Below are 26,521 nucleotides of genomic sequence, written 5' to 3' on the forward strand. Positions count from 1 at the left end.
CTAAAGGTTGACATCTGAAATTTATAAATAAAATTGACCGTTTAATAACATGACATAATGAGTTTATAACATAGTAAGTTCAGGTAAGGATAGCACAATACGATATTAAGCCAATGAAACACAATGCTTGTAAATTAATATTATCTTATGAGTCGAACTAAAATAATGAGATAAGGAAGCTCATGGCCTATAACACTTACAAATGGCGAGGGCTTTGTTGTCTTTGAAATTGCATAAATTTGGGAATATCCATGCCATGACGAATATGCTAAATTAGGACTAACCATGATCTTTAAGACGGTGAGGTGGGACATGTGAAAAACACACAAATTTTTCTTCAATTTATAATAATCGTGTACGTCAAGAATTAAAAAAATCTGATGAAAACAAAACTTTTTTTTTTTCACGATCTTTCTTATTGAGAGGGATGATAACATATTAAACTCACATACACTATATAAATGCTAGGACTCGAACCTAAGACCTTTCATAAAGTAAGCATTTATTCCAAACCAGTACACTAGTTTATCATTTGCTAATATTTCAATATTAACTATCCATCTTTTACACTCATCAAAATCTTTTAGCTAATTTTCTTTTACGTTTAAAAATATAAGCACTCACTTGTAGGGAGCTTCTCCAATGCGAACTCCAATGCGAACTTGTGTTTTAACCATTGGATGACTTGTGTGCTTTATTTTCTTTCTTTTCGCTCTTCATCCAACGGTTAAAACACAAGTTCGCATTGGAGTTCGCATTGGAGAAGCTCCCCTCACTTGTATTCAAAAAACATATATTTATTTTTACCTATATATATATATATATATATATATATATATATATATATATATTATCACTCGAGTAATGATTGAACCCTCTTAAATAGTGTCTAAACTCTCAAGTAATTTTTTTAGAATATATAAAAAAAAAGGGACTGAAAAATCTTCTAAATGCTTAAAACTTTGTTAGTTTTCAAAATTTCACAAACCCTTATGAGAGATGCCAAGCCTGCAATAATTGTTCAGATGAGCTATATCAATAAAACTACTTAGTCAACCTTAATTAGTTGATAGGGAGCAACAACAACAAAATTAATAATAAAAAGGAACTTCAATATAAGTTGTACAAATAATGGACTTGGTGTATACTTTTCCGAACTCCATTGACTTCATGGATAATAGGTGGTAGCAATAGTTTAACAAGAAAAATAATTTTTTAATTATTTGTAGGGAATAAAAGATATTCGATATACTTATTCTTTAGTGAATGATACATTGTATATGCCCTGGCTACCCGGGAACTTTATTTTTATTTTATTTTTTTGGAATATTCTTTATTAGGAGGGACGATAATATATCAAACTCACACACACTATATAGATATTAAGACTCGAACCCAAAATATTTTCTAAAAAAACAATTACTCTAAACTACTACCACTATAGTGAGTCCTTTGTGCTAGGGAACTTATTATATATATATGTAAGACTAGTACTTTTTTTGGGAGGAGATTTTATTAGTAACGAAAGAAATAAAATAAAATTGTCAGCTAGAATGTTATCATGCTCTAGGCATTTGAATGGTACTATCTATGACGCCTTCCAACAGCTTTCGGCAAAATTATTGTGTGCAGATTTTTATTTTATTGATTTTTGTAAGGTAAAGTAATTTGGTCACATGCAATAGACAAAATGTGATACCATTATTATTACATACTACATAGTAAGTTGTATATGTGACATTTGGTACCTAATGCAACTACTCCATCAATAAAACCAAATAGTTAATGTAGCAATCATCATAGAAAAGATGTTTTTTTTAATAATTGCATTCATAATTTAGCCACAAAGGGCCAATACAAACTAGTCACAAAAATGTCATTACAATAACGGCAATCTAACATCAAAATTAAGACAATCTAACGCGCCTCCATTGACGATCACACAGGATCAAAGAAACTCTGGCATAGACATCTCAACTAAGATTGCAAACTTAGAATAATCAAAAAGATATAAAGCTTGAAAAAACCAAATTATAACAATACAAATAAAACTTTCACAAATGAGAGATAAAAAGCTCTCACAAAAGAAGAGGTCAAAATTACATAGAGAACCCAAAGACTCTCTGCAACTTATTCTAAACATAAAGAAACCGCAAAAAGAATAATAATGGAGATCCGACATCGAAACGCAAGTGAAAATTCGACACTAAAGCGCAACCACATGTGATAATCGGATAAAAATAATAGAAAAGATATTCTGAAAGCAAAAGATTGAGAGGTATTAAATATATTGATAGCCAATTCTGACTGCCAGCTGCCATTCTTGAAATAAAAACTCTCAAGTCTTCAATACTCAACCCCACCCCTTTCCCCCACCTCCCTCCCAAATTAAAGAAGAGAAGGAAAATCAGAAAAGAACAGAAAAAAAGCAGCTACAAAAACAAAAAATTACAAAGGTGATAATTAACCAAGCCAAGCCAAATTATTGTTCTTGGTCAATTTTGTCACAATTTCTGACATGTGTATTTTGTTTTTCTTCATTTGGTCGCCTTTTGCCTTCAACCATATCCGATGATTTGAAAAAGCTTTCCAAAAAAAGCACCATCTTTATCTAAAATTCCTACTTTTTACCATCAAATTAAAATGAGATGCCGACGGTCCAATTATCTGACAAGCAGCTTTTAAACTATGATGATCTTGAAACTATGATGATCAAGGGGAAAATTGAAGTTGTACCAACACATCTGGAAAGCCTTTATTTTATTTTGTTATACTTTATTTGACCCAGACACAGATATGTATTAAATACTGGATGTTGGGAGATATATATATATATATCCAATAAATAAGTGACACAATTTGTATATTAAAAATTTGAAGTTCCTTGTTAATTCAGAGACTTCCAATATGCAAATGACAATTTGCCCCAAACTCTTCGCTGTAGAGGGAACAGCTCACAAGGCGCAACCTTCAGTCTAAATCTATAAATACCACCTCTCTGTACTCATCTTCAACACACTCTCAACCTTCTCTAAAACCATCATCTTTGTAGTTTGTTCATTTTGCTCATCCTCAACCTTTTGATCATCACCATGGGTGTCTTCACATATGAGAGCGAGTTCACCTCTGAGATCCCACCACCAAGATTGTTCAAGGCCTTTGTCCTCGATGCTGACAACCTTGTCCCTAAGATTGCTCCACAGGCAATTAAGCACTCTGAAATCCTTGAAGGAGATGGCGGCCCCGGAACCATCAAGAAGATCACTTTCGGCGAAGGTAATTAATTAGCTTACAGTATATATGTTGTTAGACTGTTAATATGAAATCAGGTCGTTGAATTCTTACTTGAACATATATGTGTGACTCAGATTGACTGTGGGATAACATAACATGTTTTATTATTGTTATTCAGGCAGCCAATACGGCTACGTGAAGCACAAGATTGACTCCATTGACAAAGAAAACTATTCATACAGCTACACCTTGATCGAAGGAGATGCTTTGGGAGACACCCTTGAGAAGATCTCGTACGAGACCAAGTTGGTGGCATCCCCCAGCGGAGGATCCATCATCAAGAGCACCAGCCACTACCACACCAAGGGAAATGTTGAGATCAAGGAAGAGCATGTCAAGGCTGGCAAAGAGAAGGCCTCCAATCTCTTCAAGCTCATTGAGACCTACCTTAAGGGCCACCCCGATGCCTACAACTAAATTGATCAGATGTCTCCGTGATGCTTGGGTCTTGCCTTTACTATATGATCAGTCGAAGAAGATTTGTGTGGCTTTTCTTGTTGCTTTCTAGTCAGTCCAAAGTAGCCATAGGGTTGTTGGGCACTTGGGCTTGAAAATAAGTGTTTATGGGTTGTGATCTTCTGGTTGCTTTTGATGTTTTTGCTTGGATCAAGTTGCAGACTGAGCAGAGTGTATTTATCTTCTATATATGAATATAATGAAACTTCCTTGTAATGAAATGTTTCACTTGCAAACAATTAGTGCAGTGAGTAAATTTCCTAAAACCTATGTTCTATATATAATAATACTAGATTGTACCATATAAAATTTGCAGCATAATCAATAATTGCACATGATCAACTTGAGAATTAATTACTTCCCTACCCCAAGACGCTATAAGAAGAATTTTCTTGACTTCCTTCGTAAAAGGTTTATAGCTCAAGTGATTAAGATCAGTTACTTATGTACCCAATATTGAAACAAATTAAACAAAATTACAAGATTATTCAAGGAGTTTGCAAAGTTGAAAGTTTTCTTGAGTCCCATTTGGGCAACAACTACGCTAAAACAAACCATTCATCACATCACATCCCTTCACATTTTGATAAGACAGTGATCGTTGAAATGAAGACTTGGCAAACTTTGGATGCAGATAGACAAACATTAGGGTCGGTACATGCGTAATACTTTTTACTTTAATTAGGACAGATTTTTATAATGATAACCTAGAGTAATTAATTAAAGAGTAGACGAGCAATTATCATAAACCTCTTATGATAAACTAAAGTAATTAAAGACCACTACTACTGAGTAATATATTATATGGAGCCAACTTGTTTTTTCTTTTCACGAACTGGACAAACATGAACCGACTTGGTTTTAAATAAAAAAAATTCAAACAGATAAGGAGCGGGGTCCTACTAGCTTTATGAATTTTGACCTGGTGCATCCATCTAGAAATGTGACCAAATGCAAATTCTATATATCAAATTAGACAGAGAAGAATTAATTCACAGAGACGACTTTCTTTGCTATCTTAAGACGACTCTCCTTGCCCCAAGATCGGGTGATTTGAGCCCGTGATTTAGTGCAAGTAAAGTGTCAACTAAGGTTTCTTTTTAAAAAATTATTTTTGTGAACAGAAGTTATATAAATCAAACGGACAGAAAGATTCGAACTTGGGATTGGGACTTCTTTCGACTTTAGAAAAAAAAGAGATATTATCATTAGAAGAATAAGAACTAATCAAACTAATTAATCCAGTATAATTGACCAAATCATACAAAAAAGTCTACACAAACAAAACTAAAGCAAATGAGATTTCCTAATCACTCATCAGTGGCGGGGTCAGAATTTCATATTAGAGGGAGTCCTTCATAAAACTTGTATTCTCTTTATAAATTTGTTTGTACAATATCTGGCCAAGCATTTCCAAGCATTTCCAAGCTAATCCAAGCAAAGGGAAGGGAGTCCCACATCGACAAAACACAAGAGAAGGGGACTCTCCCTTCCCTATAAAAGAAGACCCCTCTCCTTCAAAGGAGAAGGAGGGAGGAAGAAAGAGGTTGGGTAGGCTACTAGGGCCTCATGGGCTTACCCATGAGCCCATTTACAAGCCCACGAATCATCGGCCATCAGCCAGATCATCTGCCTTCGGCCATTAGCCTTCGGCCTTCGGTATTCTTCCTCTTCCCCTTGGGTCTAACCCTATGTACAATGTATACACACATTATTATAATGAGAACATACTTCTCTGTGGACGTAGCCCATTATTCGGGTGAACCACGTACATTTGTCTTCTGTATGCACGTCCATTTATTTACCGATTGCTCTTACATACTGAGGGTCCTCACCCTCAACATCCACCTCATCTTTAAGTTGGCCTACATACTACCTGTCTAGTTTTAGCATCAACAGATTGGCGCCGTCTGTGGGAAACGGCAGGCGCACATTGATGAGTCTTCACTCACCTCTCGTGCCGAACGGCAGGCGCACATTGATGAGTTCTCACTCACCTCTCGTGTCGAACGACAACCGCATATTCATGAGTTTTCACTCACCCCTTGCAACAATCGGCACATCATGCCGTCTCTTCTCCAAACTCACTCCCTTGGGCACTTGGGGGACTACATACCACCATCGGCAACTATGGGACCATTGTGTCCGGGTCAGAATGCCGAATACACATTCAAGTCCCCAATCGAGAAGCTTCTCAATCGGCAACTTGGGGGACTACTGTTTGTACCATATCTGACCCTCCACTCGTACAACGACACGTGGATCTCATAAACTCGCCCAAGCACCCAAGGCCTCGGACAATCGGCATAGGCTACTGATGATATTGTCTCAAAGCAGCAAAAGATCATTACAAGCCCAACACAGCCTACAATCGGTATCCCCTACCGATTCTGCAGAATCAACCTCGAAGAACCCGCCTGAAATATCTAAGGACTCGTGTCAACCTCATAGGGCCCTCCGCCGAGTCCCACATCGAAAATGAGCACTAAGAGCATACTAAATGCCCTCTATAAATAGGCCCCTCCACTACAATACAGTGGTAAGACTTTTCAGCTTGACTTTTATACTTCTATATGGTCAACAGCAAGAGCTCTTAGAACAACAAACTTACTTCGGCATCGGAGGGTCTTAGGCTGGTTCCACACCGGTTCCATAGACCTTACGAGTCTCGACTTCTTTCTATTCAGGATCGGCATCCAAGGACAGGAAGAATCGGCATCCAACATCCAATCGATCTCTCGATCGTCCATCTCGCTTGTAAGTTGCACTCATCTCCATCTGTTCAGTTTTTAGTGCCAACAAAATTAATTATCATGAATTTCATATTTTACATTGGTTAAATACTAATTTCATCATCTATACTATTAAAGACTTAAAAATTAATCATTTATATTCTCACAGAAAAAAGAAATGAAAAACAAAAAGAGTTCATAAAGGGAAATATTAAGGTACCCAACTCATACATGAAAAAAAAGAAGAGGAAAATAAAAAATTCACAAAGCTTTAAACAAAAGAGGAAGAGAAAAAAAGGTTAAAACTTTAGGAGTTTATATTGCAAATATCATAAACTAACCTAGAAGATTTAAGGGAGATGAGTTGAAGAGAGATCAAGAAATTTTATGGTTTATTTGTAGACAAAAAGAACATAATATATTAATTTTTTTTAGCATAAATATCCTAAAACAAATCTAATATATTATAATATTATATATCTATCTATATATATCTATCTATATATATATCTATCTGTATCCTTGGTTAATGCAAATATTAAGAATTGAAATTATTAATTAAATGAGGATAATATAGTAAATTCACACTTTTTCATATTAAAAAATTTTAAAATTAAAAGAAAAATAAGATAATGGATCCTCTTTCTATTAAACACAACTACCCATTATCTTTTTTTAATTCTAAAATAAATTTAAATTTTTTTTAAAAAAAACCTCTCACAGGTGCGGAAGCGCGTACGGAGAGGCTACTGATATATAATATACAAATAAAAAAGATAAAAATTAAGTGGGGCCTGGGACCACACTAGTCCCATGCTAGCTCCTCCCCCCATTATACAAAAAGCTATTTAATTAGAAAAATTAAGTATGGAAACTTCTCTAAAATTACTGGATTGCTTCCAAATAACATATTTGAAAAGTCGTTGGTTATTAGATTTTAGTTTTTATTGGTGTCACGCTATCGGGCCTACCTGCATATTGGGAATTCAAAGACAAAGTCATGAGAGCTAAATGTTACAACATGTTGTACATGACCAAGACTTAAATCCTTCCTAGCTACCTACGTCTTAGGTTTGAGCTGGAGAAGAAAAGAAGGAAATTGAAAAAGAAAATGAAAAACAAACAAAGTACAACTGTGTGAATATATTGATCACTATATTGATTGTGACTTAACCTTAATTGCCTCTTTAACCATTTGAACAACTACTGAGTATTTTACACCATTAATTTAAATTCGTCAGTATAGTTAATAAGGAAATATTTTTGCTCATTGTTTTAACCCAAGGTATATCATCATCACCCTTCTTAACACTTTACAGGTGTTCATCAGCATAATAATAGTTAAATGTTTGATTTGTATTTGTGGAATCGTGATTATGCCCATGAACATGCGTCAAGTGTTAAGAATGACGGTGAGAGTACACCTTAAGTTAAAGTGATGAGCAAAAATTAGACTATCAATTTCATTACAATTTAGAACTCATATCAATATAGAAATTCAACTGAACTAATAAAGCAAACAACCGTACAATAAGATATAAAGAAATAAAAAAATAGACTTTATATCCATGATGATCCATTTTGTTTGTTATGTATGTGCACATCGTGGAGGGTCGTCGGCAGAAAGGCTTCGAAACAGCAGATATTAAGGAGGTCGCTGTCTCTTGAAAACATCAACACAAATCAGTGTTTATGCTTTTAAGTACATACCTGGTCTTTTCTTTTATTTTTCATTTCTATATAAATGAAAACTACTTTATCTTAGGCACGTAACAAATGAGTTTTTTTTTTTTCCTGTTAAGAATTCATTTGCCGTCACTATAGTATTCAAAGAAAAATGTACAAATAAGTCAGAATTTGGATTGTTTGAGGTTCAATTGGACCTAATTTAAATGGGCCTAGGAGCAAGTGCTGCGGTGCGCCCAAGTCTGGGGCTAGTGGGGGTTCAAGAAGAAAAAGGTGTTCCAGGGGGCTTTGTTTGCCCAGGCTGAGTGTGGGCTCCACAAGCCTGGGCTGGGCCTCAGGCAAAACCAGCCCCAGTGCTAGCCAGGGTTTGCTGACGTCAACAACCAAAAAAATTTATAAAAAATCAAAATTTTAAAAAAAAAAAACTAAAAATTTCAGATTTTTTTTAAAATAAATACTTAGTCATATTTTTTACTTCCCACATAAAAAATCTATACAAATTCCTCTCCTCATATCTTATGTGAATAGTGGTTGCCATAGCAACAGTTGGAAACACACATTGCTTTTTGCGAGGGCAACCACTATTCACATGAATAGTGGCTGCCCTAGCTCCCCCCTTGCCATGGCAAAGGGCAAATGGGTGGAGTTGCTCTAATAGGATACATAAGACCCAATATAATAAACTCTTATCCAACCGGAAAAAAGCAAATTCGGTTTTTTTTTTCAGTACAAGCGATCTTTTGTTTTTATTTAGGAAAATAATTTTCCCACTCCCTTTTTATCCACCCATACTTCTTTTTACACTTTTTTTAAAAGCAAAGTTTATAGAGCAAAAACACATCATACTCCTCCCATGTCCATCATGCAATCTACTTGTTTTGTTAGGTGACAATTGGAGTTCAATAGGGTATACAAAGCGAAAGGCGATCAAGATCCACGGCCGGATCTCTTTTGTCTTTCCTTTTGCTTATAGGCTAATGAACCTTGAAAAGGTCGCCCCTTGAAATTATTTTAGAATATATTGCACAAATCAAAAGTCTTTGAACAAACCGAAGAAATTTCAGGAACAAGAATTGATGTCACAACTTCAACCTATATATACTTCCCATGGACCTCCCTCACTGACCAAAGCTTCTTAATACTCTCTACACAAATTAGCCCATCTTTCCAAGATATAATATCTTACTTTATATCTTCAATTCTCTGAATTACTATGGGTGTCATCACGTGTACAGATGAGTACACTTCCCCAATCCCTCCAGCCAGGTTGTTCAAGGCCTTGGTCCTTGATGCTCACAACCTTGTCCCAAACCTCATGCCTCAGGCTGTTAAGAGCATTGACACCCTCCAAGGTGATGGAAGGGCAGGAAGCATTAAGCAAATCAACTTCGCCGAAGGCATGTCTAGCTAGTTACCGCAACGTCTTTTTTAGGGAAATATTCTACTACCAGATTGTCAATCTAGCACCACTACATGCTAATATTTGTTTGAACGTGTAGTGCCAGATTGAAAATTTGGCCGGCAACATAATATTACCTTGGATTATATAATTTACAGAGTTTTTATAAGATTATTTTCTTCATGCAGGTAGCCAACTAAAATCTGTGAAAAACCGTGTTGATCAGGTGGATGAAGAGAACTTTGTATATGGCTACACTTTGATTGAAGGAGATGCATTAGTAATGGAGAAACTTGAATACGTTTCTTATGAGGTTAAGTTTGAGGCTGCAGAAGATGGTGGTAGTAAGAACAAGATGGTGAGCAAGTACCACACCAAGGGTGACTTTGTGCTGCAAGAGGAAGATATAAAAGCTGGCAGGGAAAAGGCATTGGGGATGTACAAAGTCGTAGAAGCCTACCTCCTCCACAACCCTGATGCCTATGCTTAAAGCCTTAAACTTTATGTACAAAGAGAAGAGACCCAAAAGAAAATTTCTCTTGGGCTTTGCTTTTCACTTGATAATGCTTGTGAAGTTGTGACTCTCGTTGATTTGGAGTCATTCAATAACGTGGTTCTTATCTAAAACCGTTAGACGAGGTCTTATCTCCTAACCGTTAGATCAAACTACCCAATTTGATTTAATGGCTAACTAATTTAATTCAATAATTAAGAGATAGGGCCTCATCTAAGGGCCTTAGGCCCTCACTATAGAATTGTAGGGTTGATTTGAACATTTTCTCCATTATATACAATTGTAGTCTCAATTCGTTGGAGATTGGCAACAAAGAAATGTGATAAATACATAAGCTTCCTATATAATATTGATTGAAATATCATACTTTTTCTTCTTCGATCCGGAAAATGTCTTTTATTTATTTAATACAAAAGATACAGAGAGAGGAGAACATAGGACCTCAGCTGCAAGAATAATTGCGCCTTTTTTTTAAAAAAGGGAGCTCCGATATAGAAGAAACTGTCTTTAAACTCTGCTTTTTTTTTAAATCTTTTTGGGCCTATCAGCTGAATTCTATACCCGTTCCTGAGTCCAATGCTGGTAGGCCAAAATGGGTCTTGTTTTGCTGCAAAACCCAAAACTATTTTGAGAACTATTAGCAAATATATATCTTGTTTTATTTTTTTTATTTTTAGCCGTGTGGGCCATGTAGATAGTAATGTAATGTGTACCAATTATGTTTCTTTCTGCACTGAAAAAACTTAGAAAGTACCAAGTGGAAGTCCTGAGGAAGCGAAAGATGCCCCACAACAAATTCAATAAATATATATTAATTCCACCCACCAATCTAGAAGTCTAAAAAACAAAGGGATGCACTAGCGTGACGGGTAGGTTTATGGTTTTGCTTGTTAGAGTTTATGGTCCAGCCGAACCAGTTGGCAGAAGGTACCTTTGGAAATAATTGATAATATAGAATATTCAAACAAAAATGCACATCAAGTTTTACATACAATGCATTTATTTGGATGGATTTTAAAAAATCTGGATTGAATACACCCAAAATTTTATGGATCCCGACCCTCTGCATTTAACATCTGTGCATTTACACGCATTTAAGATAATGTTAACCATTAGATTAATCTAATGAACTTTAATAAGTCCACATCATCATAATTGTATTAAACCAAATATAACCATTTGCACCTTATTATATTTATCCAATAACTCTGAAAAAAAAAAAAAAAAAAAAAGTATCCCAGCAAGCAGCAATCATCTTCCCCGTAAGAAAAAAAAAAAACATCTACCTTGACCCAGCCTCCTACCCTCACTGCCATCCATGGCAGCCACCCCTCATTCTCTTAAATGCGTGTAAATGTATGAATGCTAAATACAGAGGGTCGTGATCTGAATTTTATAAATTTCTATATAATCGTAATTAAATACATCAGGACTTTTAAACTCCTTTAAAATCTTTTAAAATCTCAATTGAATAACCCATCAGGCCCTAACATATCAAGTAGTCTTCCTGTAGAATCAAAAGTTCAAATGTACCTATCAGAGCATGGAAATTCCATGTAACTGCCAGTCATCCAGTTGAAAAGTCCACCTTAGGCTACATTTGGTCCATTTTGTACATTAGAATTTTGATTGCATTAAGATTTAAAATATTCATGCCAATTACCAAGCAATGCAGGCACCACCTAAAACTTCTTCATAGTAAAAACAAAAGTCGTTGTGTCTTCATATTCCCATCTCAAAACATCATCCATTCATCTTCTTCCTCACAACAAACCCTCTCTCTCTGATCAAGCAAAAAAGCCAAGATGGGGTTCACCAAAGTGAGCCAGAAATTTGTGACTCAGGTAACTCCAGAAAGGATGTTCAAGGCCTTGGTCCTTGATGCCCACAACATCTGCCCCAAGCTCATGTTTTCATCAATCAAAAGTATTGATTTCGTTGAAGGTGAAGGGGAGGTAGGAACCATCAAACAGATCAACTTCACTGAAGGTCAGCAACACAAAGTCAACCCTCTTTTTCTTTCTCAATGTTTTTTTTATGAAATATAATTCTAATAATATCTGACATATTTGGTTTTGTTGGGGATGGATGTGTAGCTAGCCCTATGAGATATGTGAAGCACAGGATTGATGCTCTGGACAAAGAGGCACTCAGTTGCACCTACACTTTCATAGAATGCGATGCAGAAAATAGTTTGCTGGAAAAGCTTGAATACATAACTTATGAAGTCAAGTTTGAGGGATATGGCAGAGGAGGATGCATATGTAATTTGACAAGCACATACAAAGCCAAAGATGATATACATATCAAAGAAGAGGACATTGAGCTTGGAAAAGACAGAGCTATTGGGATGTATGAAGTTTTGGAAGCCTACCTCATGGCACACCCTCGTGCCTACACTTAAAATTTCCAATAAACCTTCAAGTTTTTGTATACATTTTTTGGATTTTATTGTTCATGTTTTTTTTTTCCTTTTCCAGAAGTGCTTTTCTTGTTGTGCTTTCCTTAATTTTCTTGTTCTTGCACAAGATTGTGATTCAGATGAATATATAATTTTGGTCATAATCTACTGAATCTGGGGGATTTTATCTCTGTGGTGTGCAAAAGTAGTTCGTCCAATTTTTTTTCTTTAGCAGATAGTTCATCCAATTTCATTTACACTAAAAAATATCTAAGCAGTATCCATCCTGAGAAATGTGAAGGGATTGGAAAGCAGAAACCATGATAAACAGATTGAAACTCTAGTCTAGTCTCGATTTCTTAATTCGACTCTGTCAACAGTTTGTATTTTGTAAATTATTTGTTCTGATTTACCTTGTCAAATAAGGAATTAGTTGCAGAAACATTAAAAATATGCAGATGAAATTGAAAAGTTTCACTTGAATAATAGAGAGAGTGAAGAAAGAAAAAATTCAGAACTTGGGTCAGAGGTGTTGGATTGGATTTTTTTTTTAAACTGTATTTTTATAATTTCTCTATGATTTAAATCATGGATCATCTCTTGTTGCTACGTAGAGGTAGGATTTCATTCAATCAAGTTAAATATAAAATTCTTTGTGGGTAATCTATGTTGAATTAATCTTGGTAATGGATGTGGTTCCAGATAAAACCTAAACAATTAGTCAACAATCAACATGCATGAGTCTCGTGAAAGTATTAACCAATTGTCTAGACGGATAGGAATTGTCACAATCTAACCCCTTGAGGTAACATGTAGCCCTTATGATATTTGAAGGTTAAGCCTTGATGCACAAATGGCTATTGGCAATTTGCAGCCTTGCCCTTCACTGGAGGCTGCATCTGGTAATTTGCAACCACAACTTGTTGCTGACTTGCCCAAACCCACAACATGTTTTCCACCAACAGCATGTCATCCATAGTTCAACTACAACTTGAAAGGCCAACTCACAAAGGAATTCGAATTGGATCAACTCGGCCCACTACTCATGAACTTTGTTCTAAGGGGATACGCTCGAATGACCTCTTCTCATAATTAGAATGTATATAACCCTTTTCCAGTCTAGTCCGGTATTGTATGAACTTATAATCATGGAATCGACTTGATCGTGTTAAATTCATAATCCACAGAAAACTCGGACCTCATAAGGAACCAAAATGCTACAGTTTACTGGCAGAATTTGGGTTAAATGTGCCAGATCTTGAAATCTTGCCCCAATCTTGTAACAGCCGCCCATGTGTTTGATATCATAAACATGTATTTTCTTTAGTAGAATCTTTGAAGTTTGAAACTTAAGTCTAACTTAGTGGCCAAAATACTTTGAAACCTTGACAAACATTCTATGACTAATCAATCATGCATTCTTTGCGAAATGGATTTCGCCAACCTACACTCAAACCTAAGCTATATATATACTGCCAATGGTTTCCACCACTCTCTATACTCTGTTTTTGATCTCTTCTCATTACAACTAATCTGCATACATGGGTGTGACAAGTATTACACAGGAGTTCCTGTGCCCAATTGCCCCGGCGCGCATGTTCAAGGCTTTGATCATAGACTCTAAAAATTTGATACCAAGGCTGTTGCCCCAGTTCATAGCAAGCGTTGATGTAACTCAAGGAGATGGGGGAGCAGGAAGCATTGAACAAGTCAACTTCACAGAAGGTTTGTAATCTGACATAAAAATCAAAAAACAACAGATAAGCTTTCGTTTTAGCAGTTCTGCAGTTTTGTCTATATTTCTTGTCTGAGTGAACGTTTTGTTTGGTTTACAATGTAGCTAGCCATTTCAGATACGTGAAGCACCGAATCGATGAACTTGACCAAGATAATTTTGTGTGCAAGTACACAATGATTGAAGGGGATGCATTAGGTGACAAGCTCGATTCGATTGCTTATGAGGTCAAGTTTGAGGCAGCCAGTGATGGGAGCTCAATCTGCAAGATGACAAGTAAATACAACACCATAGGGGAGTTTGAGGTCAAAGAAGAGGAAATCATATCAGGAAAGAACAGTGCTATGGGGATATACAAAGTTGTGGAAGCCTACCTCTTGGAGAACCCACATGTTTATTCTTGAGTGCTATGGGGATATATAGTTACAACTATTTAATTCTATATATACATAAACAATATATACTGCTGCAAATTCATTGTTTAGGAACCTTGTGAACCGTTCATCAAGGGTTGCCATTATAATTAATAAAACAAGAATATTGTAATTTGTAAGACAAAGTTCCAAATATTAGTGGACTTCTTGAGTTTTGTGACCATATTTTTGAAGTATACAATCCATCTTTGAACACTAATCACAGATGGAAATTCATCAGCCAACAATACCATACCACCAGACAAGAATATCATTAGCAGAAGCAAAGCATACCCACCAGCCTGTATATTCCTTACGTTCGACATCGCAAAAAGGAGAAGAAAAAAAACAAAAAATAGTCAATTTTCTTCACTCTTTATTTAGGGAAATGGACTTTGTTTTCAGTATGCAACAACCTCAACAATTTGGTCAATGACTCAATGCAAAGCTAGTCAATGTTCTTCACTATCTTCTTTAGCGAGAGCCAGCTTGTATATTCCCTCTGATCCCCAATACTTTTCATGCTTCAGTCTTTTTGTTCAATCAGAAAGAATGCATCCACCAGACGCAGTATAATGCAGCCTTTTAATTGTTTTGTTTTTATCCCAAGAGAGTCCTTTCGCTATTTGGCCGGCTCTGTTTTTTTGATCCCTTGGATAGAAAGAGATTAGCAGCACTTGGCAGCATTGTCCCGAAAATGGAAATATTCTTTCCAGAGTGACAACAAGAAATCATGGCCTCAAATGCCAAAACCAAATATCTCCACAAAGTAAGAACTACCACCAAGAAACGTTCAAAACAACACAAAGGCAGTTTCTTTTTGTTGTTTATTTTGTATTTCACAGCTGGGAAGCCTAACTCTGCACAAGCTGGTCCAAGAACAAACAGCAATCAACTTTACGTGCCAATGCCAAGCTCTAAAGTCCATCTCCACAACCTCATAACAGAACAGACGAACTAAGCACAATTTGCCAACAACTAACATTCTGGTCAATATACAGTCCTAAAGGAAGCAACCCATTAATCTTTGCAATTATAAGAAATAATGCATTAGTTATATGACACTTGGTAGGTGCTGGATGGTTGGAGCTGGCTACAATATTAATTAATTATATATAAGTTCCTTTTTTACTAAGAGCATCTACAATGGTTAGGATCAATGCAATTTTATTGCATGAAATTGAACTAAAACAGTAAAATCTCACTTGCAATGGTGTGATTTAGTTCATTGCAATAGATGCAATTGCACTAGAGGGTGCTACGTGATGAACCCTCTATTGAATTGCAATAGACCAATCATGGGATCCACGTGCCAATAAACTAAAGCTATTGAACTGTACCATTGCAAGTAAAATTGTAGTTCAATTCCGTAGATGACAAAATTGAACTATTGAACAGCCATTACGGATGCTCTAAAGAATTGCTAAAATTGAAACTCAAAAGCATCAAGCAATTTAGTTAGATAACTTTAAAAAACTTAGTTACGTATTTGGCCTCTTTTTACAATGACCAAAGTCAAACAACTTTGAAAACTGATAGGCCCCGGTGCCATAGGGACCTAAAGATTCGATCAATTCCAAGAATGGGGCCCTAATTCTTAGTTGGAAAATAAGATGGTTAAGCTCCATTCAGACCAGGCTGACACACAATTTAATAAGATCACGCTCAACACTTTGCTAAAGCAAAACAGCAATTAAGCAGTATTAAGAAGAGAAAGAATCTGCACCTCAAAATCTCTGTCAACCTTTACGACTAAAATGAAAGGAGGTTTATGCTTTCCAACCCCAAATTATTTTTTGTCATTTTCAAATACGTAAGATTTGATCTTTGCTTGTGCCAAAAGGATTCCATAATAGTGGAACTCCTTCAAGCCTGAAAAGCTAGCCATGCACTGGTGGAAATGTAAACAAATGTAATATAGTAACTTCAATTTCTTTTCTATGGTCGGTTTTGGATATCCTAATAAGCTCACAGACGTCCCTCAATTATACACAGACATCCAGGATAAAGCAAAATTCCCTTTGGCTCTCAACATTGCAATGTCCATACAAAAAAACTGACCCTTTTCTTGAACCCACGCCCTCTCTCTCTCTCTCTCTCTCTCTCTCTCTCTCTCTCTCTCTCTCTCTCTCTCTCTCTCCAGCCTTTAAGATTTGACACTGCTTTTTGGAGGCTAATCAATCTGCAATATTTTCAATCTTTCTCTTGTGGAAAGGAGATTCCTTGCATGCCCCACATCTTTTGCCTTTCAATTATTCCTTGCCTGTGTACAAATAAAATGCCACCTATTGATTCTTCGTTCATACTCTCCTCCACCCCCTCTTCTTCATCACATACTAATCACATTTCCTGGTTTCTTCTCTCTTCTCTCCATTGCCTCTCATGGCTTCAGGATTAGAGGTATGGCTTGCATGCTTCCACATGACATGTATTGATGCAATCCAACACTGGTTTTTCTAACCAGAATTTTTTTGTGTCGAATGCAGAAACCCCGAGTGACGGAGATACATGTCCGGATGGACTGTAATGGATGCGTACAGAAGATCAAGAAAGCACTACATGGCATCAATGGTAAGAATTCATGACATACTTTTGGTATGTTTTCCTTTACACAGTACACTAAAAAGGCATCATTCATTACCTCCTAAACTGAATGAACTCTCATTTTCCACAGGTATATATGACCTCTACATTGACTTCCCACAACAAAAGCTAACAATAATTGGGTGGGCAGACCCTGAGAAGATAGTCAAAGCCATTAAGAAGACAAGGAAGATGGCCACCATATGTTCCCATACAGAGCAACAAACAGAGCCTGCTCCTCCACCAACAGAACAAGAAGCACCAGAAGGTGGTGCACCAGCTCCAGCTGATCCTCCACCAGCAGAGCAAGCACCACCACCAGCCGAAGCAGCGCCACCAGCCGAAGCGGCCCCACCAGCAGAGCCACCAAAAGAGTCACCACCACCAGAAATTCCAACACCAGAGGCAGCACCTGTGGCTGCAGAAGCCAACCCAGGCCACCAAATGCACCACCCTCCAAGAGATGTTGGAGAAGTTCATACCATATACCATCATCCACCTGATTATGAATACAGATATGGCTACTCTCAAGGCTACACTGGGTACTGGAACAGATACCATAACAGCCAAGGGCATCCACAGGAGCCTACCCCTACCCCCATTCCAATGGGCCCCACCCCAACACCGACGCCACCAGTCTATGTAACACACAGCTACAACACATACAGGCCATCACCTTATGTCACTGAATATGAGTATATCCAGCCACCCCCTCAACCCACACATCTCAGTAGGATGAATTACTACAATGAGGAAAATCACATTAATGTCAGCAATAGCAACGGGAATATCACATCAATTTTTAGCGACGAAAATCCGAATGCATGTGCCGTAATGTAGAGAGACAGAGAGAGAGAGGTTTTGGTGCTAAAGGGTGCTCATCTTTTTCCTCAAAGGAATCATTCTCGGCAAGAAAGTTAATGGAGGATATATTTAGAGGAGAAAATATAATTTCTAATAATCATGTGATGATGTTATGGGAAGAATGAGATTCCAAGCTTGTAAGTGAAGAAAGAATTGATCCTAAGTTCCACTCCGAGAGAGCAAGCTAATGCGCATACCGCCTGAAATTCTATAAAGCTGTACTTTTTAAGACCATACTTCTTCTTAGCCATTCATTTGTCCATAAACATTTACTTGTTTTCATTATTATCTCCTCTTTGGACTTCTGCACTTGAAAAGTGGAAAGAGCTTTCCCCAGCCTGAGTTTCCCGAATCATGCATCCACAGAAGCAAGAAGTGAAAACTTCAATTTCCAGTTTCTTCTCGTCAACGAATCTACTACACCACTAACATTTTTATAAAATCAAACTTCTCCCCTAAAGAGGAGGTCCCTGGTTTAATATTCATCCGAGTAAAACTTGCTTCACATTCATTACATATAGAAATACTTCAGAAATTTCACATACTCCTTCTTATAACTCAGTTTATGTATGGATAATTCATTTGTGATATTTTGGACTCGTTAAATGCACTCAAACACGACTTTGAATTGCACAGACGATATATGATTATGAGCAAGATAAAGAGTCTGCAGAAACAAAATTTATACAAAATCACTTGTGCTTTTTGCAAGTCGCAGCAAAATTTACACTGATGCACCTGTGCTTGTGCTATTACAGAGAAAATGTAGGAAGAAAAAGAAAATTATAATTGATATCTTGGGGAAAATCTGAATTTCTTCATCATGTTAGAGGAGTAAACCGGAGGGAAACAAAACTGTTGGAGTTAAGCTTGGGAACGAGACACCGAGCACAAAAAGTTGCCAGCTTTACAGTCAATAAGCTGGCACAAGATGTTCAACAGACTGCACCTCATCGAGCCTCTTTATCCTAATTCAACTACAAGGTGTACAGAAATATGTGAGTTATGAACAAAAAAATGTATATTTTAATTATTTTTTTAACCAAAAGTCATGAATTGTGTTCCATGTCATTATGTATTCAATGTCAACAAACATTTTTCTAATCCTTTAAAATACTAAACATGGACCAGCTGGAACAACGTAATGAATCACTTCCTCATTCACAGACTCGGGCCACTCTTCCAACACTAAAAAGAATACATCTACTCCTTAAGTAGCAGAAACCACAGGATGAGACTTCATAAGCCTAATGGTGCTGGTAATTACACTTAAGCCATCTAGTCTAATAATCAATCAAACCGTAGAGAAATAGTGTAGGCCCACTAAGTTATCTCCATACAATATTTTCTACTAAAAATTCAAAGCATCGTAACAAGTAATATGGAAGACAAAAGATTGCCATTATGGCAAAGTTTGATTACCTGCCATCAGGAAATCCAACTACTGATCATCATCACTGCTTATTTCAGAATCATCATCTTCCTCACCATAGTGGATTTCATTTACATCTTCATCCTCATCTTCGCTTTCATCCATTTGGTTCTCATGCGATAAGACTTGAGTTTTGGTGTGGGTTGCCTTGTCAATCTATTTCAAAAGCACAAAAATAATTATCAAAGATCAAAATATCAACAAAATTGGACAAAAAAACTACTGAATTCATGTTAAAATGTGAGATTGTCAACCTGTGCCATCACAAGTTGCAAACGACCCGATAATTGTAATAAAGGCTGAATAGCTGCCCCTCTGGATTTGGTAACCTGCACAAAGAACAACATCAATTAAGCGCTCCATGCAATATATTACTACTTAAGACTGAGTCTGGTTTCTTCAAGAGGTACTGAGTGTTCTGGATGATGCCCCCACTTTAAGACCAATAATAAAGTTACACCTAGGTCTAGGTGGCATTTATGTGGAAAGTCATATTTATCCGAGGGGTAAAGGTAAATATTTAAGACATTGAAGGTAGTGTAACCAAAGAGTCATCTAGGTGTTGGCCTTGCTCATCAAGGGTTAACTGGTTATGGTGTACCATATGCATGGGCTACTAAACCAGGCACCTGGCAGCATTGTGGGGATTAAGAAAAACAGAAGGCTATTCCTTCACAGAAAATATTCACCAGAAGATTTCCGTCAAATACGAACATTAAATAGCGTCTTTGATATTGTTCTGCAGTATTACTGGATTACCAATTATATGAAGTGAAAGAGGGAGGCTAAACATTTCTTCAACAAGCCACATGTCATTTCAAGTTCGCATGCTACTATAATGATAAAATTAAATGAGGGAGCACATAGTAAATAGTAACAAACTAATATTAACTCAGACCAAAAAAAAAACTAATATTAACTGGTCACAAAATTTTACCTTGAGCAAGGAGCTAAGCATCTGGGTTTCAGGTTCTTGAGACATGATATGATGACTGTGATTTACCAATATGCTGTATATCCATGGAAGAACATAATTCCCATTGCTAGACCTGTTAATGATGTTAATGATAATCAAAGATTAAAACTCAAGTCATATTTTGTTAATACTGTAATGATTTAAAACGGAAAAAAATAACATAAAGATGAAGCAAACTATCACTTTAGCATAAAACATAAATAAACTGTTTTTAATGACCAAATCACATGTCGAATTCAGGTCCTTATTAGCAAACCAGATCTTATGGAATTCATAGTTCTTTACATCCTCATGAACACACACGGAGGAAACATACATACATGCATACACGCATTGATACATGCACACTTTAACTTATATAGCATTTAAGATGCAAATTGTCTGTATAAGACCAATATAAACATTCATAGTTCCTATGCACAAATACACGTACACCCTCCAAAGGACATATATAAATCTACATGCATGTAATAAGAACAAGAAGACCAAACCTTGTTTGCCACATGGCCACCAAGACTCCCAATAACTTGCATGCATCACTAGGTTCTAATGACAAAACAGCTGCCCTCATCTGATAGATGATAAGTATTTGATCAGAACATAATTAAAGGAGGGGGAAATCAGGAAGTGCAGATAATAATATAAAAAGTACAACATCAAACCACTGTACAGATGCAAATATATAACTAATAAACAAACCTTCTTCTGTGGCATATTAGTCTGAAGATCAATACTCTTGAATGTTGCAGAGTTGAGTGTAGAGTTAATTGTAAGGTCATCTGCTTTGCTAAGTATCCCTAATGATCTCAGTCGGTCCTCCATGCAAATTGCTGCTGTGTCAGCTTCAAATTCTACCATGCCATCTGCACATACCAGCAGAACATATGAACCAGGCAAATTAGATAAATGTTTCATGATCAGATGTCAAATAACATATAGTAAGACATGTTGATTACCCAAAAAGTATTGGATGGTAGAAATTAATATTGCCGCCATCACTTCACAAGCCTTACTAGTTATATAAGATTACTTATATTACATAAAGGAAAATTTCAAATGCATTCCTGAGTGAATACAGTGCCCACCTTTGCTCTTCATAAGGCCAGCATGACTCCTGCTGTCATCCAAATCAGCCATTACTTCATCTTTGCCAAAACTTAATTTTTCATGTCTTTTCTTTTTCTCGTGTGAATCAAAAATCTTTGGAATTGGAAGCAAGGCATCTTCAGCATTTGCACGATCTAATGCAATAACTGTTGGATCATTACACCAAAGTCAGCTAACCATTAACAATCAGGAATCAGGAAGAAGAAAAAGTAAGTAGCATTAAACTAGGACCAGAAAATGTAACAACTTTCAGGCGAGGATTATCAGCAAAATAAATAAACAAACAAACAATAACGTTAATGAAAAAAAAAGTTCCAGAAGTGCATCATCTGAGCAAAGAAAAAAAAATTATGATTTTGATATCTTCCAGCAGAGGGGGGAAACTTGTTGTGAGAATGTCTTACCTCTATTTTGTACATTTTGTCCTTTCTTAGATTTGACAAGAGACTGACTCATTGGTAGAAGAACCCCATCATGGGAGCTACTCAACTTTATGTCTGTGCCAGAATGCACCAAAATTTTCTGGAATAATGGCTTCACTGGTAATCCATAAGCCACAAATATCTGCCCAGAAGCAGCTTGTACAATTCCTTGCAAAACCGCAGCAAATATTGTAGTTACTGCACCCTTCTGAGTTTTGGTCAAAATGTCTTCAGATGATACTGAAATTCTTGTAGGCTTGGCATTCCGCAATTCTTCAATACTCTTTCCAAACCAAAAATAACAAACACCGACTTCTGAAATCGCTAATACATATAGACCTATATCACCAACTTCACCGCTGTCTATGCACCTGCTGTCTACAAAGACAGCAGGGTGCTCCATTGCAAGAACAGCACTTGCCGACTGCTTTTTTCCACCACCTATATTCCATACTGCAATATACCTTTCACCAACTGCAGATGAGAGGATGTACTTCCCATCTTCGCTGAAGATCATACAGCGAACAGCTCCCTAACGAATGATGAGTAAATATTATTAAATTAAGAAAGAATGGTTATAGAAAATGCTAAATATAAAAATCAAAGTTTAACCCTTCTGATAGCTGGAACTTTTGGGAGGTAAACAAAAAAATTTATCCAGGTATCAAAGTAGGCAATCCTAAGTCAAATCCCTGCAAATGCAATCTCTAATAATGTTGAATTTCACATATTGAACTCTCTAGTGGTGGAAAGAGACCCAGATGTGAGGAGGGAGTGTTAAAAGTTAAATTTAGAAATAAATAATAAAATTTGCCCCACAAGTCAAATCCTAACAGCTTAAACGTTTAGGAACAGCGGTAAACCAACAAAAGTTATTAGAAGATAAGCCGACTTTAACATGTACTCATGTTTAGGCACCCAAAGAAGAAAAAGGGTAAAAGAAAAAGGAATAAAAATAAAACTCACCGGATGGCCAGAAAACTTCTGTATCTTCTTGTGATCAGACAAATTGAAAATCTTCATTTGTGCAGCCGCAGTTGCTAATATCTTCCCATCTAGTGCAGAGAAAAGACCATCCACAAGTTACTATCAGAAAGACAGTGAATGCTACAATATAACAAAGAATGCAGTTATATTTGGACTCACAGAAAGCAGATCCATGACAAATACTGCAAAATAAACTTCACTTTTTTTAGCATTAACTATTATTTTTAACCATAATCTGCTTCCACATATAGGGATTGCATGTGCCAGAATTTATAGAGATCTGATTGAACCTATTCACCAAGACCCTCCAACCTATCTATACATATTGAACGGCCAACCCTACACTTCTTCCACAGGAGCCACAACTACAAATTGTGAAACAACCAATTTCACCAACAACATTCCTTTTTCTTCCTAGGACTTATGAAAAATTTATCGGCCAGCATTAGTTACCATTCATCACCACAAATTATCATTTTTCAACTTATTTATCAAAACACATAAATGCATAGCTCATATATCCAGATTGTATAATCCTTAAGTAATTTAACTATGTAGTTTCAAGCACAAACATTAAGCAGAATAATGTTATACTCTAAGAAAGAGTAGCACAAAAGATGTAATGTAATGGACATATGCATATGGAGCATACCGAACGAAACAGACATAGAAGAGATTGCCTTTGTGGAAGCTTTGAACTTCCCCAACAGGTTTCCTGTCAAAGCATCAATTTCACAAATCATCCCATCAGCACCGGCGGTGTAAATACACGAAGCATTTCTTGGAAATGATATGGAGCTAACGCCACTGCAATGACAGAAAGTGCAACAGATAGATTGCTTGGGTCAGCCCAAAAAGTCGAAAACATACATTTGCATAAGCATTATATTCATTCCAAGCCAACCATTAGGTGACTTAGAGTATTCACCAATTGCACATGATTAAAACTTGAAATAGGATGAAAACAAAGAAAGTTTAAGCAGGTGAGCTAACCCAGCATGGCAGTCGTTCAGTCTCCATTTCAATTGACCACCAGACACATCAAGTGCCAAAACATCACCACCGCCAGTTCCCAAAACCAACAATGAACAACCAAGCTTCCTTTTCTTCTGCCAAAATGAACATTGCACAGAAAAAATATATAAATAAATAAAGGGCAACACTTACTTGTTAAACTAAAAACAAACCAAAGTTACAACCTTTCTTTCGGAAGAGAACCACTTCATGCATGTGTAATCAACTGAGAGGTGCCCTCTTTCTCGTTTTGCATATATGCTTGTATCTTCTGATGATACAATGTCTGTGAACTCTGTCTGGACTTGACCTTTCACAGTGTCCCAAATCTAATGCAAACCCAGAAATGAAAAATTATTGTTTTACTAGGAAATATAGAAACCAAGCAACCAAATTTCATATAATTACAAGTACCTTAATTCGACCATCTCCAGAGCTGATGGCGAACAAGTCCAAAGACGGACTAAAAGCCGTCAAGAGGTCTCTGATATTTGACGAGCTCATGCTGAAAGTTAGGTTTTGCTAGGAGAGAATAACTGAGCTGCGTACAAGTGCAGTGCTTAAACCCTAAACCCTAGAACACGGAGAGGAGAAGACGGGCAGCTGAAGAGTGAACGCGGCAACGGCTCTGCTTTGCGTTTAGGGCGTTCGTTATTTCTGCTCTTGGTTGTTTATGTGGGCTCTATTCAAATGATGGGCTTTATTTGTCATTTTGGTCAATTTGGGCCCAATGCTGTCAACTCTTTTTCTTTTCTTCTTTTGAGAAGATGTTATGTTAGCACGATTTATTCTTTAAAGAGTAATGCTATTTGGACACACAACATTGACACATTTAGTGACACCCGCTGGTGTGTCAATGTATCATTTGCTTTTCTTTTCTCCTCGTTTTCTGTTCAACGAATGATACATTGACACATCAGCGGGTGTCAACTAAGTGTGTAAATGTTGTGTGTCCAAATAGCATTACTCTTCTTTAAAATATTCATCATGGAATGGGGAATTTATTACATAAGATGTGAGGGACTGACCTTAGCAAATTAACCTGTTATTTATATGATAATTTATCTAAAGAATTTTGTATAAATGGGAGGATGGTTTTCTTTTTTCGATGAATGGGGAAGGAGATTCGAATATTGGACATCTTCCAACATTAAAAGGAAAAATATCATTAAATGAAAAGCTAACTAGTAGAAGATAATGGTTTTTTTAACTTTTAAGCCCCATTACGTTTACGACAAGCAAAATAACAGCCTCATTGAGTTTGGCATCCCCTAACTAGTATATTTCTATAGTGAGGGAGTGACCCTTAGATGAGACCATATCTCTTAACTGTTGGATCAAATTGGTTAGTTGTTGGGTTAAATTGGTTAGTTTGATTAAACGATTAAGAGATAGGGCCTCATCTTGAGCCTTACTAAGGCCCTCACTATAGAATGACTCCCTCCTAACTACAAGAATTCTATAATTAGGGCATTATATATGGCTTTTAGGTGAGTCTAACTCTTAATCATTGATCCAGACTATCTCTTAAGGATCATATATAAGGCCCTCGCTATAGAATGACTTCCCTTACTAATTGAAACTCCCCAAGAGAAGGCCTTGGACCAAATCATTTTCTGTTTTGTGAAAACGGGGCCAAAAGGCCCAACCAAATCATATTTTGCTAAAACATGTTTTACTCTTTTAAACTGGTTTTTTTGGTAAGTTAGTCCTGACTTTTGTCACTTGAGGCAGACAATCATAAGTGAACTTATTTTCTAAGATTGGAAAAGTGTATTGACAACTTTTGTGGCTAGTTCATGAGCTTTAAGTCAAGCATCGTAGAATGAGTGGAGTGAGATGAGAGATTTTTTTCTTTCTTTGGATACAAGTAATAGTCTAAATTATGGGGGAAATTCAAACTTGGGTGTAAGGAAGCGTGCTCACTGTCCTGACCAACTAGCATAAATAACCCTTCCGATTTAGTAAACATGTTTTTATCATAAAATAAAGAAAGATTTTACTTTCTTTCTTCTTTTTTTGGGTCAGAATTTTACTTTCATGTATCTACTTTCACACATTATTTTATCATCCGTTATTGTATTTTTTCTTGGAGAAGTGTCAACCGTTCTACAAACGTTTACCCTCATTTTTGGGCTTATCTTTTTTCTTCTAATACAGATACCGTGTGACCTAGAGTATGGCAAAACATTTTGAGTTAAGATAAAGAGGAATGCTATTCACAATCGCTCAAAAGCGATTGTCAAATGACTTGCTATACACGTGTACACGTTCTCATGCCTTCCAAAAAAAATATGATTTTTTCTCTTTCTTCTCTCGGTTGCCTCCCTCTCTCTCTCCCTTTCTGTTTTTAATTAGTTTTTTTCTCTCTCTCTCCCTCTTTTTTCTCTCCGCCTGTCTCCATCTCTTTTTCCATCTCTCTTCCTCTTCTTCTCTCTGTTGCCTCCCTCCTCCTGCTTCTTCTACTTCTTAACAAACTGGGGCTAAGCCCAGACAACAACTAAAC

The 26,521-nt window shown here is 36.6% G+C and overlaps 6 protein-coding genes across 6 annotated transcripts; 5 read left to right on the forward strand and 1 right to left on the reverse strand.

Annotated features, from left to right (window-relative positions):
* Positions 1-3,012: 3,012 nt before the first annotated feature.
* Positions 3,013-4,050, forward strand: LOC110750282 (major allergen Pru av 1). Its single transcript, NM_001426261.1, is given in 2 exon segments — positions 3,013-3,276; positions 3,413-4,050. Coding segments are annotated over 2 exon segments (483 nt in total). The 5' UTR covers positions 3,013-3,092; the 3' UTR covers positions 3,712-4,050.
* A 5,242-nt stretch (positions 4,051-9,292) lies between these two features.
* LOC110750200 (major allergen Pru ar 1-like) lies at positions 9,293-10,134 on the forward strand. Its single transcript, XM_088247449.1, has 2 exons — positions 9,293-9,569; positions 9,760-10,134. Exons 1-2 carry the CDS (start codon positions 9,382-9,384, stop codon positions 10,055-10,057), a joined length of 486 nt encoding a protein of 161 aa, XP_088103575.1. The 5' UTR covers positions 9,293-9,381; the 3' UTR covers positions 10,058-10,134.
* A 1,588-nt stretch (positions 10,135-11,722) lies between these two features.
* On the forward strand, positions 11,723-12,671 carry LOC110750179 (major allergen Pru ar 1). Its single transcript, XM_021950468.2, has 2 exons — positions 11,723-12,070; positions 12,178-12,671. The coding sequence occupies exons 1-2, from the start codon at positions 11,887-11,889 to the stop codon at positions 12,483-12,485; spliced, it is 492 nt and encodes a 163-aa protein (XP_021806160.1). The 5' UTR covers positions 11,723-11,886; the 3' UTR covers positions 12,486-12,671.
* A 1,070-nt stretch (positions 12,672-13,741) lies between these two features.
* LOC110750294 (major strawberry allergen Fra a 1.08-like) lies at positions 13,742-14,814 on the forward strand. The gene is made up of 2 exons (XM_021950592.2): positions 13,742-14,207; positions 14,323-14,814. Exons 1-2 carry the CDS (start codon positions 14,024-14,026, stop codon positions 14,619-14,621), a joined length of 483 nt encoding a protein of 160 aa, XP_021806284.1. The 5' UTR covers positions 13,742-14,023; the 3' UTR covers positions 14,622-14,814.
* A 1,964-nt stretch (positions 14,815-16,778) lies between these two features.
* LOC110750276 (uncharacterized) lies at positions 16,779-18,365 on the forward strand. The gene is made up of 3 exons (XM_021950577.2): positions 16,779-17,030; positions 17,117-17,201; positions 17,305-18,365. Exons 1-3 carry the CDS (start codon positions 17,013-17,015, stop codon positions 18,051-18,053), a joined length of 852 nt encoding a protein of 283 aa, XP_021806269.2. The 5' UTR covers positions 16,779-17,012; the 3' UTR covers positions 18,054-18,365.
* A 380-nt stretch (positions 18,366-18,745) lies between these two features.
* LOC110750275 (transducin family protein / WD-40 repeat family protein) lies at positions 18,746-24,664 on the reverse strand. Its single transcript, XM_021950575.2, has 13 exons — positions 24,430-24,664; positions 24,201-24,344; positions 23,995-24,110; positions 23,654-23,808; positions 22,981-23,069; positions 21,997-22,546; positions 21,571-21,738; positions 21,185-21,348; positions 20,977-21,056; positions 20,447-20,558; positions 19,764-19,838; positions 19,500-19,665; positions 18,746-19,054 (listed from the first exon to the last, which is right to left on the reverse strand). The coding sequence occupies exons 1-12, from the start codon at positions 24,517-24,519 to the stop codon at positions 19,519-19,521; spliced, it is 1,890 nt and encodes a 629-aa protein (XP_021806267.2). The 5' UTR covers positions 24,520-24,664; the 3' UTR covers positions 18,746-19,054; positions 19,500-19,518.
* Positions 24,665-26,521: the final 1,857 nt, after the last annotated feature.

The sequence above is a fragment of the Prunus avium genome, chromosome 1 (assembly GCF_965620075.1).
Source record: "Prunus avium chromosome 1, drPruAviu1.hap1.1, whole genome shotgun sequence".
Classification (NCBI taxonomy): domain Eukaryota; kingdom Viridiplantae; phylum Streptophyta; class Magnoliopsida; order Rosales; family Rosaceae; genus Prunus; species Prunus avium.

Excerpts from the sequence above, each read along its gene's own strand:
- LOC110750276 (XM_021950577.2), top strand. Across the intron at positions 17,202-17,304 it reads AGCACTACATGGCATCAATG|GTATATATGACCTCTACATT; the intron begins GTAAGAATTCAT and ends CATTTTCCACAG.
- LOC110750200 (XM_088247449.1), top strand. The coding sequence starts at position 9,382 with ATGGGTGTCATCACGTGTACAGATGAGTACACTTCCCCAATCCCTCCA. Across the intron at positions 9,570-9,759 it reads ATCAACTTCGCCGAAGGCAT|CCAACTAAAATCTGTGAAAA; the intron begins GTCTAGCTAGTT and ends TCATGCAGGTAG.
- LOC110750275 (XM_021950575.2), bottom strand. The coding sequence starts at position 24,519 with ATGAGCTCGTCAAATATCAGAGACCTCTTGACGGCTTTTAGTCCGTCT. Across the intron at positions 24,111-24,200 it reads GGTTCTCTTCCGAAAGAAAG|AAGAAAAGGAAGCTTGGTTG; the intron begins GTTGTAACTTTG and ends TCATTTTGGCAG. Across the intron at positions 22,547-22,980 it reads AGAAGTTTTCTGGCCATCCG|GGAGCTGTTCGCTGTATGAT; the intron begins GTGAGTTTTATT and ends ATCATTCGTTAG.
- LOC110750179 (XM_021950468.2), top strand. The coding sequence starts at position 11,887 with ATGGGGTTCACCAAAGTGAGCCAGAAATTTGTGACTCAGGTAACTCCA. Across the intron at positions 12,071-12,177 it reads ACAGATCAACTTCACTGAAG|CTAGCCCTATGAGATATGTG; the intron begins GTCAGCAACACA and ends ATGGATGTGTAG.
- LOC110750294 (XM_021950592.2), top strand. The coding sequence starts at position 14,024 with ATGGGTGTGACAAGTATTACACAGGAGTTCCTGTGCCCAATTGCCCCG. Across the intron at positions 14,208-14,322 it reads ACAAGTCAACTTCACAGAAG|CTAGCCATTTCAGATACGTG; the intron begins GTTTGTAATCTG and ends TTTACAATGTAG.